The sequence below is a fragment of the Furipterus horrens genome, unplaced genomic scaffold, assembly GCF_987537825.1.
Source record: "Furipterus horrens unplaced genomic scaffold, mFurHor1.1.pri manual_scaffold_13, whole genome shotgun sequence".
Classification (NCBI taxonomy): domain Eukaryota; kingdom Metazoa; phylum Chordata; class Mammalia; order Chiroptera; family Furipteridae; genus Furipterus; species Furipterus horrens.
This window is the reverse complement of record NW_028327183.1, coordinates 54,974,982-54,987,462: the sequence shown is the minus strand read 5'-3', so window position 1 is coordinate 54,987,462 and position 12,481 is coordinate 54,974,982. Positions and strand designations below refer to the sequence as shown.

The 12,481-nt window shown below is 53.6% G+C and overlaps 2 protein-coding genes across 2 annotated transcripts; both read left to right on the top strand.

Moving 5' to 3' along the window:
• The first annotated feature begins 1,968 nt into the window (after positions 1-1,968).
• On the top strand, positions 1,969-4,621 carry LOC149995418 (leukocyte immunoglobulin-like receptor subfamily A member 5). Its single transcript, XM_090261184.1, has 6 exons — positions 1,969-2,138; positions 2,254-2,289; positions 2,475-2,759; positions 2,904-3,206; positions 4,286-4,336; positions 4,483-4,621. The coding sequence occupies exons 1-6, from the start codon at positions 2,105-2,107 to the stop codon at positions 4,617-4,619; spliced, it is 846 nt and encodes a 281-aa protein (XP_090117310.1). The 5' UTR covers positions 1,969-2,104; the 3' UTR covers positions 4,620-4,621.
• Positions 4,622-7,924: 3,303 nt separating this feature from the next.
• Positions 7,925-10,844, top strand: LOC149995417 (leukocyte immunoglobulin-like receptor subfamily A member 6). The gene is made up of 4 exons (XM_090259214.1): positions 7,925-7,958; positions 9,389-9,673; positions 9,818-10,120; positions 10,789-10,844. Exons 1-4 carry the CDS (start codon positions 7,925-7,927, stop codon positions 10,842-10,844), a joined length of 678 nt encoding a protein of 225 aa, XP_090115340.1.
• Positions 10,845-12,481: the final 1,637 nt, after the last annotated feature.

Below are 12,481 nucleotides of genomic sequence, written 5' to 3'. Positions count from 1 at the left end.
AGAGAGTGGACTGTAACCCAACTCTCTGAAATACTAATTTTTTAAACCCTGGATTTGTGCTCCCTGGCACTGCGTGTGCTCTCTGCTTCTCTGCAAAACACCCAACTCTTAGCCCCTAGGGCTGTAGCAGATGCCGTCCTCACCACGTTTTCCTGAAACTCCCCATATCCATGGGATTCTCTCTTTCTAGTCTCCCTGTATCTTATTGTCTAATTCCACTCCCCCCCCGTATTGCACCCTAAACATTTCCCCATTGCTGCCTTCCAGTTTCATAAATGTATCTTCAGGTGTATCTTGATTTTGATGGAAATAATATTTTGAGTGTTATTTCAAATTTTATTTTCTACCTCTAAGATGTTTGCCTAATTTGATTCTGAAATTCCATATTCTTCTATAATATCACCCCTGTTGTTGTTCAAAGAACACAAGTGTCTCCTTTATTTTTTCAGAAATCTAAATATACAATAAAAGGACTATCTCCTGTACCCCCTGTTCTGTTCCCTCAGATATGACGAGCCCCATTACTGACTCTGTAGGCAGTGCTCACACCACTGTGAGTCTGGGTCCATTCCTGCTGACACTCACCTCAGCTCACACACACCTGGTTCTCCACACACAGTCCCTCCCAGGGCTGTCCTGGCCTCAGGCCTGAAAGTGCGTGTAGAGTTGCAGCTACTCTGCCCCATGATGTTTTCTCTTCAAACGTAGCATCTGACTAGAATGTGCCTGGCAGGCATGACTCCAAGGTGAGCCTCACACTCACACCTGGACAGACGCGGATGTCAGACTAGACTGGATTGAATCTGTTTCACACACACACACACACACACACACACACACACACACACACACATACACACATTACATGACTCAATACTGTGACCAGACACTGGATCAGTGGGCAGAGACATCCAGAATGGTCAAGAGGACCACAGAGGTTCCAAATTGCACCTAGTGAAAGATCTCCCTGCTGCGTGGACCCTGGAGTACCTGTCATGCCCACACAGAGGCAGGAGCCTCTGCTCTGGGGACCCCTGAATACAAAGAGGCCCCCAGCTTGGGCCTCTTTTCTCTGTTGTGGTTCCCTCTCCATTTTGGGAACTCCCATTTTTTGTTTGTTTTTTCCTCTGAAATGGCATCAGCTCTTGAGTGGGCACAGCCGCAGCCCACCTTAGACTGTGGGGTCCATCACCTGACTTCTCATGTCTCATCCCAACACCTTCATGGGATCTGAAATGGACAAGGATGGACCCCGCCCACCCACACAGGAATGCTGACCCCAAACCTCCTCTGAGCACTGAGGCTCGTGACATGATGCCAACAATGAAACTGTAGCTCAGGGACTGATGGAACGTGAGCGCTCAGGTCACACAGGCCGTGGACCACGGAGGAATATTTCAACAGGAATCAGCTTTGTCCCCCAAATGAAAGAAGTAACCCACTCATTGTGAGGGGACGGCTCTTCTAAGGAACAAAGGCACCTGAAGGGCAGGAATCACTCAGAAGCTAGTTCCTGTGAGGGCTGGGTGGATGGTTTTGCTACAAAAAAGCAGAAGTTGCTTTGAGGCTGTTATAGGAAGAAGCCACACTCTGGGGCCAGTGGGAGGGACACGTGTTTCCTTCCCCTTCCTTCCCTGCATGTGCCCTTGGTGCTCATGGTCACGGTGACACTGGACCTGCCTGCACAGCGAGAGAAAGACGTGTCTCTGTGGTCTGAGCTCTGCAGGCACAGGGACCACGTCTTCCTGAAGCACCTGCAGGGCCTGGGTGACCACTGTCCACGGGGAGGGCACACAGGCAGGTGCTGATTGACAGCTGAGGGGGGGGGCACATGGGGGAGGCTCTGACCTGGAAGGACGTGCCCCAGGTCACCTCACCTGCAAGGGGCATCTCAGGAGGCTCAGGGTCTGTTTCTGGCTCCATCATGGGAATGAGGGCCGGGCTCCTGGGGAGACCCTGTTCCCCTTCCTGAGAGGCTGCTGACGTGACACCCCTGTGACAGGGAGGGCCAGCCTCCCAGTGGCCACACCCTGTGCATCTGTCTACCCTGAGGACACTGGGGCCTCTTCCTTCTGCACAGCGGGGCTCACTGAGGAGAGACAGCATGGCCCCCACCCTCACGGCCCTGCTCTGCCTGGGTGAGATGTGAAGAGGGGGAGCCCTGCTCTGCCAGGACCCAGGACTCGGGGGCTCACAGGAAGGAGGGTCCCGCTCAGGATTCAGGGCAGGTCTCTCACAGCGCCTCTCTTGCAGGGCTGAGCGTGGGCCTGCGGACCCCAGTGCAGGCAGGTGAGTCTCCCCAGGTGTCCCAGGTTCCTGTCCTCACAGGGGACAAGGGACCACTTTCTGGGAGGTTGGGGGTGGAGAACAGCAGGTCTGGGCTGACGGATGAAGGACGTCTGAGATGTTCCAGGCTGACAGCTGGGCACTGGGGTTGGGAAATGAATTGTGACCCAGCCCCTGATTCCTTCCAGGGACCCTCCCCAAACCCACCCTCTGGGCTGAGCCAGGCCCTGTGATCTCCAGGGGAAGCCCTGTGACCATCTGGTGTCAGGGGACCCTGGAGGCTGAAGAGTACCATGTGGACAAAGAGGGAAGCCCAGTGCCCTGGGTCAGAGAGAAGCCACTAGATCCCAAGAACAAGGCCAAGTTCTCCATCACAAACATGACAGAGTACACTGCAGGGAGCTATCGCTGTTACTACCTCAGCCCCGCTGGCTGGTCAGAGCGCAGTGACCCCCTGGAGCTGGTGGTGACAGGTGAGAGGACACTCAGGGGTCCCAGCCTCAGGCTCTGCCCTCAGGAAGGGGGTGTACTCAGGGTGTCTCCCCATCACATCCCAACGCTGGGGGACGTGAGGGAGGTCTGAGCCCCATTTAACACGCTGCTTCCTTCTCTCCTAGGATTCTACATCAAACCCAGCCTCTCAGCCCTGCCCAGCCCTGTTGTGACCTCAGGAGGGAACGTGACCATCCAGTGTGGCTCACGGCAGGGATTTGGCAGGTTCATTCTGACTGAGGAAGGAGAGGACAGGCTCCCCTGGACCCTGGACTCACAGCGACACCCCAGTGGGCAGGTGCAGGCCCTGTTCCCCGTGGGCCCCGTGACCCCCGGCCGCAGGTGGACGTTCAGATGCTACGGCTGTTACAGGCACACCCCCCAGGTGTGGTCACAGCCCAGTGACGCCCTGGAGCTCCTGGTCTCAGGTGAGGACAACTCATCCTGACCCCTGAGTGACTTAGTGGAGGCAGGTCTCAGGGGCAGCCCTCGTGGCCGGTCAGGGGAGGAGGTGCCAGGGTTCTGGGCCCAGAGGCCCTGGGAGTGAGAAGCAGTGAGAGCGGGAGGCTCAGGGAGGGCGACGGGTCCTCACGGGGCTGCTCAAGCCCCTCCTCCCCGTTCAGAAATCAGCTCAACGGTCACGTCCAAGGAAGACCTTCACTCCTGACCCTGCCCAGAGCGGACCTGCCTCCTTGCACCTGATATAGTCTCCTTCCCTCAGTGCGCATGTGTGTGTGTGTGTGTGTGTGTGTGAGTGTGTGTGTGTGTGAGTCTGACCAGCATATTTCATCCGGTGTGGATTCACATGTTTGGTATTTATCTGCTCAGCCACAGAAAACCAGAAATACTGTCATAATGACGTACTGACTCAGCACTAGCATTTGAAAATGATATGCATAGAATGATATGCAATGTGTGCTTGTTTGTGTAAGAGTGAATATGTGTATATATATGTGCATACATGTAAATTACATACAAGCATAATAAACTCGCATAGATATCCTATGGCAGGCAGTCCTGACTACATAAAGAATTATTAGTGATGGATTAAATAGGGGATGAAACACCAGGTGAAAGGGATGAACTTGGTTAAAAAGGGGGTCAGGCCCAGGCCTCAACCCAATGGGCTCCTGACATCAGACCCCAAGACCACCATCCCCTCATCCCAGTACCGGAATCCTCAGCTGTAGAATAAGTGGATACTCTCCTCCCAAAGCAATTAAGCAATGTGATCCTGGGCCCCAGAGTGAAACCAGAGCAGAGCAAAGCTCGATTGAATTGGAGAGAAAACAGTTGTGAACTTCGGGAACCGCCAAAATAGGTTCCACCAGGACAGAGAAATGGGGATCTGCATTCGCGTGAGTGATGAGGAGTACAGAGAGGACCTTCCTCCCCAGAGAAAGGCGTCACTAAGGACAACACAGAGCCTATGTTGCGAGAACTGGGTATTGGACCTGAGAACGCAGGGAAAGGCTGGGGTCAGGTCCTACCTTTCTGTGGTTCTCAGGAGCAGACGGCACCATCAACCCATCACAGAACAAGACAGACCCCCAGAGCGGTGAGTAGGAGAAAGTCTGGGTTGCAGGGCGAGGGACAGAGGGTCCTGTCCTATCAGAGGGAGGCAGGTGCCCTGATGGACATCCAGGACCCTGGGGTGACTTTGTCTGCCCTGACCTCTGTGACCTCTTTCCCTACAATCCCTAGCCTCCCACCCCCAGGACTACACGGTGGAGAACCTCATCCGCATGGGCGTTGCTGGTCTGGTCCTCGTGGCCCTCGGGGTGCTGCTGCTTCAGGCTCGGGACAGCGAGAGGAGGGCCCACGCTGCAGCCGGGATGTGAACACAGAGGTGACGGGCACTGTTCAGAGTGGGGGAGCGTGGAGCCCATCTGATTGCCCAGGACATGGTGAGGGACAGTCTGGGCCGCAGCTGGGGAACTGCTGCTGAGATCGTCCAGGGGAGCAGATGCGGTGGCGAGGTTTTGGGGCAGGAAACACGAGCCGTGTTCCTGGAAAGACGCTTCCTCCGTCCCACTGTGGGCTGTCCCTCACGGTCATCACAGACACACATTGACTGTCCTTTTCTCACCGCTGTAACATGAGCGTCGCCCACTTGGCTGGTTTGGGTTCACATCTACACCCCTTCATGCTGGATCCCATTCATATGAACAACTGTGGCATCTTCATTACGCAGAAAGTTTTTTAAAACAAAGAACAAGGAATTGGCACCTGCCGTGTTGTGGGTGAACATCAAACCTCTGCAGCTAAATATAAAGTTAAACACAAAAGATCCCATTTCTTTGATTTTATATGAAATGCCCAGGAGTAGGGAGCCCATTGAGACAGAAATCAGGTGGTTTCTCAGGGGCTGACGTGCAGGAGAGACGGGAGCCGGACGGCTTTGTGGTATTTGGAGGCAGGAGGTTGTACAAGTTTGTTACGAAAACTGGAGAGATGTGATGGTTCAACATAGTGAGTTTACTAAACTCCAGTGGATTCTATACTTTAAAAGATTTAATTCCATGTTTTGTGAATTTTACTTCATCAAAAAGAAATGCAAGTCAACCACATGGTTCCCTGTGGGTCCCTTTTACATTAGAAGTTGGACCTGGTCCCTGTGTCATTTGATGGGAGGCAGGACACCCCAGGTCTAAAATGCCCTCAGGGCCCAGTTCTCAGGGCTCAGCCCCTTGCTGGAAGCCCACCCTCACTCCAGGGTGTCGGGATGCAGGATCCAGGGTGAGCAGCACGTTCCTGTGCCCTTTCGTCTGCGCCCACCTGCCATTCAACCAAGGATGCCCCGAATCTTTGAGTCCCTTGCTGGATGGGGGTGGGGGATGTATGGGTAGACCTGTGACTCCATAGCAGCGCTTCCTGCACACGTCCCCCTGCCCAGGTCTCAATCAGACCTCAGAAATGACACCAAATGGAGCGTCCTCACGTCTCGGGCGCGGCTGCTCCTCACAACAACTGTGAGAGCTGAGCTTCCAACTTCTCTGTGATGAGGAAGATAGAGCAGAAGTTACTGGTCAACACAGACGGTCAGTAAGTTCTCCATGTTGTAATCACAGCCTGTGAACTGTCCGCACCTGGTGTCTCTGCCCAGCGCGTGGGGGTGGAATCAGTGTCAGGTGGGGAGTCCCTCACACACAGAGAGGGGCAGCGAGGGGCACACGGGCCTTAGCGGACGGGATGGGTGAGACGGAGAAGGTCTCCTGCTCACAGACACGCGGGAGTCAGAGAGAGGAAGTGTAAGGGGGACACAATCACACACCCAGCCCAGGGCAGGGCGGCTCCTGCTGTGGGTCAGGCCACAGTGTCACCACAGCTCCCGGCCTCCTGCTCCTCTCTGGGGCCCTCGATCCTGAGACAGCCCCATGGCCCTGCAGGCAACCCAGGCAGAGAGTAGATGGGCCCTCCGCCCTCCCTCCCCTCCTCCACCCAAGGGACACGCCCAGCCCTTCTTTCTGAGACCAGTTCACCCACCGTCCCCTGAGCTGAAGACCCAGGACCTCCTATGGGTGTGACCCCCTCACCCTCCTCTCTGGCCTCCTGCAGACCCTCCCACCCAGCGGAGGTGTTTTCCCCTCGGGGACCTGAGCTCGCCTGTCGCGGCCCCTCTCCTGCATGGAGCCTTCACACAGGGTCCCCTCGCTGCAGCCACACCCAGACACCACGCCTGATGGTGCCTGTGGCTGACCAGCAGACTGAGCCCAACTCTCCACCCCAAGCAGAGCCCCCTCCTCCTGCAAACCAGACCCTCCCCAGTGACCACCTCCCCTCCTCAGACCCACACGCCTGAGTCATGACCGCACGGTCCTTGTCATGGCGCCCATGAGCCAACCGGCTCAGAGCAGAGGCCTCTGCACACGTCCTAGACCAGATAATGACAAAGAGTTTTCTGCAGCCTCTCACTCAACTGTACACATGGTTTTGCTGTAGGAAGTGGGGAGGATTTCACAAGAAGTTCTCACAACAACTTAGGGTGCTGATTAGCCCGTCACCCAGGGGCCTGTGATGTTGGAGTTCCATCACCGTTTATTACCACAAAGTCTCCTACAGTCTATTCACACAGAGTTGTGTCTTTTTAAACCAGTAATCTATTCACATGTTTTTTGTGTCCACACATTTTTACAACATATTTTATTTATGTATTTTTAGAGAGAGGACAATGGAGGGAGAAAGACGGAAAGAGAAACATCAATGTGTGGTTGCCTCTCACGAGCCCCCAAATGGGGACCTGGCCTGAAACCCAGGCATGTGCCCTGACTGGGAATCAAACCAGTGACTCTCAGTTTGCAGGCTGCTGCTCAATCCACTGAGCCACGCCAGCCAGAGTTGTTCACACGATTTGTTACTGACAATTTTCCTGTAACCTTAACGATAAAGTACCTGGTGAGCAGAAACCTCGTGTGACAGGGCACAGCACGCCCTGGTGACTATGTGTCTGTAGAAGAAACAGCCTCTTCCTCATCGCCCTGTGCTGGCCCCAAGCGTGTTCTGGTCCCTCCCTCACCAGCAGGTCCCCACACTCCATGACGAATGTTGCCAGACGCCCTCTGATCACGTCAGTCCTTTGGTTTTCTCCTCAACGAATGACCAAAACGGCACCACATCACCCACTGCCTACACACTGTGCTATCTGAGTCACTGATCAGCACTGCGTGTGTCCAGGGGAGGAGGTGGGCACCTCCCCCCGTGAACTTCATGCCTGGACAGGCAACTGCTCAGCAGATGTTGGTTGGTTGCGGGGATGAGAAAGTTAGGAAGAAATTTTGCATTTACGTTGTCTCAGGAAAGGAAATTGAAATGCCCACGGGCACACGGATTCTACAAAAGGCAGAAATTGGGCTGCTCCTGAGTCCTGCCCTGCGTCTCCTCCCTCCTGTCCTGGGACATGTGTCACGCTCTAGATTTGGGTTCCCCATGAAGTAGAGGCAGAGCCTGTGGGGTCTGCTGAGACTCAGATCTGGTCTGAAAGCTCCCAGAACCTGCTGTCACCTTGACTACATTGCAGCTGAGGAGGAAACTGTGGCTTGTTCCACGGAGCCAGGACCTTGTCACACATATTGTGTCTGTCTGTCCTGAGGGACTCTGTGGACTTCATACGCCATCTGCACCACTGGAAACCCTGGGAGACAGTGCCATGACCCGGACCCTCATTGCCATTCTCTACCTTGGTGAGTTTTGGGGAAAAGAGAAGGATGGGTCCCCTCCCCTTCCAGGTCCATGACTCAGAAGGCCCAGTGGAGGCAGAAATTCTGAGGAGAGGAGATATTGGTTCATCATACAGAGGCCCAGATTGTGACCAAGGAAAAGGGGGCTCATTCACAATGCACCTTGGTGTAACACCTAACAATGACTGTGGAGGAAAACCGGTCTTTATTTACAAGATTTCAACCTGGGGGTGGGGAGCTGTGAGCTTTTCAGCTCAGGACCCATTTCTCCCATGAGACCCAGGACTCCCCTTGCTCCCCAAAAGGCTATAAGCCAGAAATATGCCCAGAAGTTCCCCATACCTTTTCTGTCAGCTCTCTCCTTCAGGATCTGTGGTACAATGTCATCATGAAACAGAACGCATGGGCTGGTCAGTTATGATGGGCAGATGGCCCACCACCAAAAAGCATAACACCCTATACCAGTTTGGTGAAAGGAAAGGATTTGCTTATTTAAAAATTGTACAGATTTAGATTAATGGTGGGTTTCTGCTGTTAAGTCTTATGTTCGTTAAAATACCCACAAACACGTAGTTCTGCCTCCCCTGCTAAAACAGGCTAGTTTCAGATCAGAGAAGCCAGAGGTACCATTTCTCTTTAGGAGAATCGCAGTCCATGGGTTCATATTTTCCAGAGTCAGTTCAGCTTTCTCAGCTCCCATCCTTTTGTGCCTGGTTGGGAAGGTTTTGCCTGTTGCGAGGTTTTTTGGGTCTTAATCCAGAATCACGTAGCACCTTCTTACGTGCCCAACTTTAAGACAGGTTGGTGAGCTGCTTCTGTTCCCTTTGAAGCCACATGGCTTTCTTTTTACCTCCTTGCAAACTACATGGAGTTCCCCTGTTTACTGGTGCCGCCTTATTTTTAAACACCTGACTGTGGCCTATGACCACTCCATGTGAGGCAACCAGTCGTGGCCACTTGTAGAATTTTGCGCAGGCCCCATAATCACATCATCACCATTCGATGGTCAAAGCCCCTCCCATCTCCTGGTGCCACCGCCATTTGCAGAACTGAGAACCCAGCTACCAGCCACAGATGCGCCAAGTCCCTGCAAAGCTGCAGAATCCCCCTCTCACATCCCCAAACCAGGGGCTGTGGGGAATCTGGGGGAGGCTGCTCTGTAACAAGCCCAGTTCTGGAGCTCCTGTGTGTGGGTTCAAGGACAGTCTCACCCGACTCTCTTCCAGGGCTGTGTCGGGGCCCATGGGACCACGTCCAGGCCGGTGAGTCCTCCCCCAAACCTGCTGCTTCATTCCCAAGTCACCACTGGGAACCTGGGGGCACACAGTGGGTCTGGGCTGATGGGGACCAGTCTGGGAGGGGCTTTGAAGCAACAGCTGGGGAAACTGAGGGGACAAGGACACCCCTGACACTTCATGTCTCTTCCTTTCCAGGAGTCCTCCCCAAGCCCTCCATCTGGGCTGACCCAGGCCCCGTGGTCAGCAAGGGGAGCCCTGTGACCATCTGGTGCCAGGGGCCTCTGCAGGTGGATGCCTACACTCTGTATAAAGAGCCGTACTCTGTACCCAGGGCGACAGGGAACCCACAGGACCCCAGCAATAAGACCGGGTTCCCCAATGAATCCATGAGCACCTACGATTGGGGGAGATATCAGTGTGCCTATCACAGCTCCAGTGGCTGGTCTGAGCGGAGTGACACCTTGGTGCTGGTGGTGACAGGTGAGAGGGTGGAACCAAGTCCCCTTCTCCCAAGCAAAGAAGATCAGAGTGTGGCTTCAGGGGGACCTCACTTCCCACAGCACACACCTGGGGAAGGTGGGGTGATGGTCCCACATTTAACACAGTTCCTTCCTTCTCTCTCAGGAATGTATGATGCACCCTCCCTCTCAGCCCAGCCAAGCCCTGCGGTGGCCTTAGGACAGAATGTGTCCCTCTCATGTAGCTCCATGTTCGGTCAGCACTTCCACCTGGTGAAGGAGGGAGCAGCTGACCAGCCCCAACACTTGGAATTCATGACCTCTGACAAGGAGTGGAAGGGCCGGGCCATCTTTCCTGTGGGTCCCGTGCGCACCTCGCATGCGGGGACCTACAGGTGCTATACTTCTTTCAGCCTCTTCCCCTATGGGTGGTCACACCCCAGTGACCCTCTGCATCTCAAGGTCTCAGGTGAGGGCACTCATGCTCAGCCCCTTCTCTGTTCTGAACCCCAAATCACGGATCTAAGCAGTATGCCCAGGGGAGCCCTGGGCATCGTGGGGCTTCAGTGACACTGGCCTTTTGGAACCTGAACCGCAGGCAGGAAGCTTAGGGTGGGAGCCGGAGGAACACACACTGCAGTTCAGTGGGCAACGTGGGGTCCCGACAGTGATGCCTACTGCAGGGAAGATACTGAGGACCATGAGAAACCAACCTTCGTGGAAGAGAAATGGGACTTTACAGGACAGCAAGAGGCAGGCACAGCCCCACATCTTCCATTGGTTCATGTCTCATGCAGCGTTTGGGATCCACAGACCCTCACTCACGTGGACCAACTTCATGACTGTTGGGTAGCAGAGTCTTCTTAGCCCAGCAGACACACGGACTCCACCAGGCTTTTTCTAGTTTCCCAGTTTCTATTTCAATTAATCAAGTGTTTACAGAAGGGCTTGTTTCCTAAAGTGCTGGGGATAAAGGTGGAGACTTAAGGATGGGACCACATGTCTCAAGTAGCGCTGAGGTCACTGGGTCCTGTGTGGTCAGTGTGAGAGGAGATGCATGAAGAGGAAGATACCCAGCTCAGGTTGGGAGGAAAGAGTGGGTGCCATGCCTCCCTCTGTCCATGGTGCTGATTCCAGGGTCCTGCGTCATCCCAGCACCTGTGCACTCAGACCCACAGAGGAAGCCAGAGTAAAGTGGGCCTCTAGCTTCTGGGTCAGGGTGACTGAGGATCCACTGGGAGTCTAGGCTGAAGTGGAGTTGGCTCAGCTCCCTTGAGATGAATCTCAATGACAAAATCTTATCATATCTGGGACTTGGTCCTCTCGTGTATCAAAGCAGGAGCCTACCCTGCCTGGAATTGAAAAAGTTCAATCAGCTTAGAACTTTGGTTCCAGTGAATCCTTGTGGGAGAAACAACATGAGTCCACTCTGAGCATGTCCTGTCTCCACTGGGGATCAATGTCATTACGTGGATGTGGAGAGATAGCAGGATTTCTGCTCAGTTTCCACAAGCACCAGGTTGTCAGATGAATCAGGTCATTTTCCAAAACACCTCCTATAAGGATTCATACCAGTGCCCTTTCCCCTCCCAGAGTTCCCTGTCTTTCCTGGAATGTCAGTTCTCACATTATCAGAGTCTGTCTTATATCAATACATATCTGTATCTTTATCCAGGTGTTTACTTAAACCTTTTATCCCATCATTTATCTCTTCTGCTTGTTTCTTATCAATCTTACTATCTAGGTTACAAAACTCAATAAATAATCAAGTCTGGAAAGTGTGGTAATCCTTGATCTCAGAAAGATTACACGGTGTATTCTATGTGTTCAATTATTTCTTTTCTAAAGAAGAGATTGATAAAAGAAATAAAAGTCACATGAAAATATATAATCCTAATCCGAGAGCGAGGGAGCTAGCTGAGGTGGAGGAACTCCTTCGTGCTCCTGATCTCAAGAAGACATGAAGGCCCACAAAGTCTCCTTTGTATCCTAATTAAATGCAGACAAGACCCCAAAAATGGCCATCTCAGGGGAAGCGAAGGGCAGTACTAGATACAGAGACTCACTGGAGATCACAGAAGGCTTGAGTGTTCCCACATATCCTCACCCTCGTCCTGTGTGTGTTTGTTTTCAGGAGCAGTGGATACCCTGGGGCCATCACAGAACCAGACAGACACCAAGACTGGTGAGTGAGGCGTGATTCCCTGTTAGGGCGCTGAGGCAATGGGGTCCAGTCCAGTCAATGGCAGTCGCATGACTGGGAGAGACATCCAGAGATCCTGGGGTGCTTCAACATGACCCTGACCTCTGTGACCTCTTTTCCTCCATCTCCAGCCTCAAACACCCAAGACTACACAGTGGGAAACCTCATCCGCATGGGCGTGGCTGGCTTGGTCCTCGTGGTCCTGGGGGCGCTTCTGCTTCAGGCCTGGCACAGTCAGGGAAGCCCCGACGACGCAGCCAGGACGTAAACACAGGAGACAACAAACGAACCATCCAGCAAGGTAGAGCCTTGGAAAAGCCTGGAGACGTGGACGATCTTGGGAACCTGCTGAGAATGGCGAGGGGGTGTGTGTGGCTCTGGTGCAGGGAGAGGTGGGGCTGGTGGACAGACAGAGGCCTCACCTAGTTCAACGGGGTCGCTGCGCTTCATTCTGCTCTTGGTTTTCCTTGACTGGTCCCTCTGTTCTCAACCCCATGGCGCGGGGCTAGAGCCCACATCATGGGTTTGAATCCACACCTGCGCTCAACCTCCATCTCTGGTCCACTTTCAGGGAAAACACTATTCTCGCTTTTATTGATGACATTCGCTGAGTGTGTGTCTCTTTGG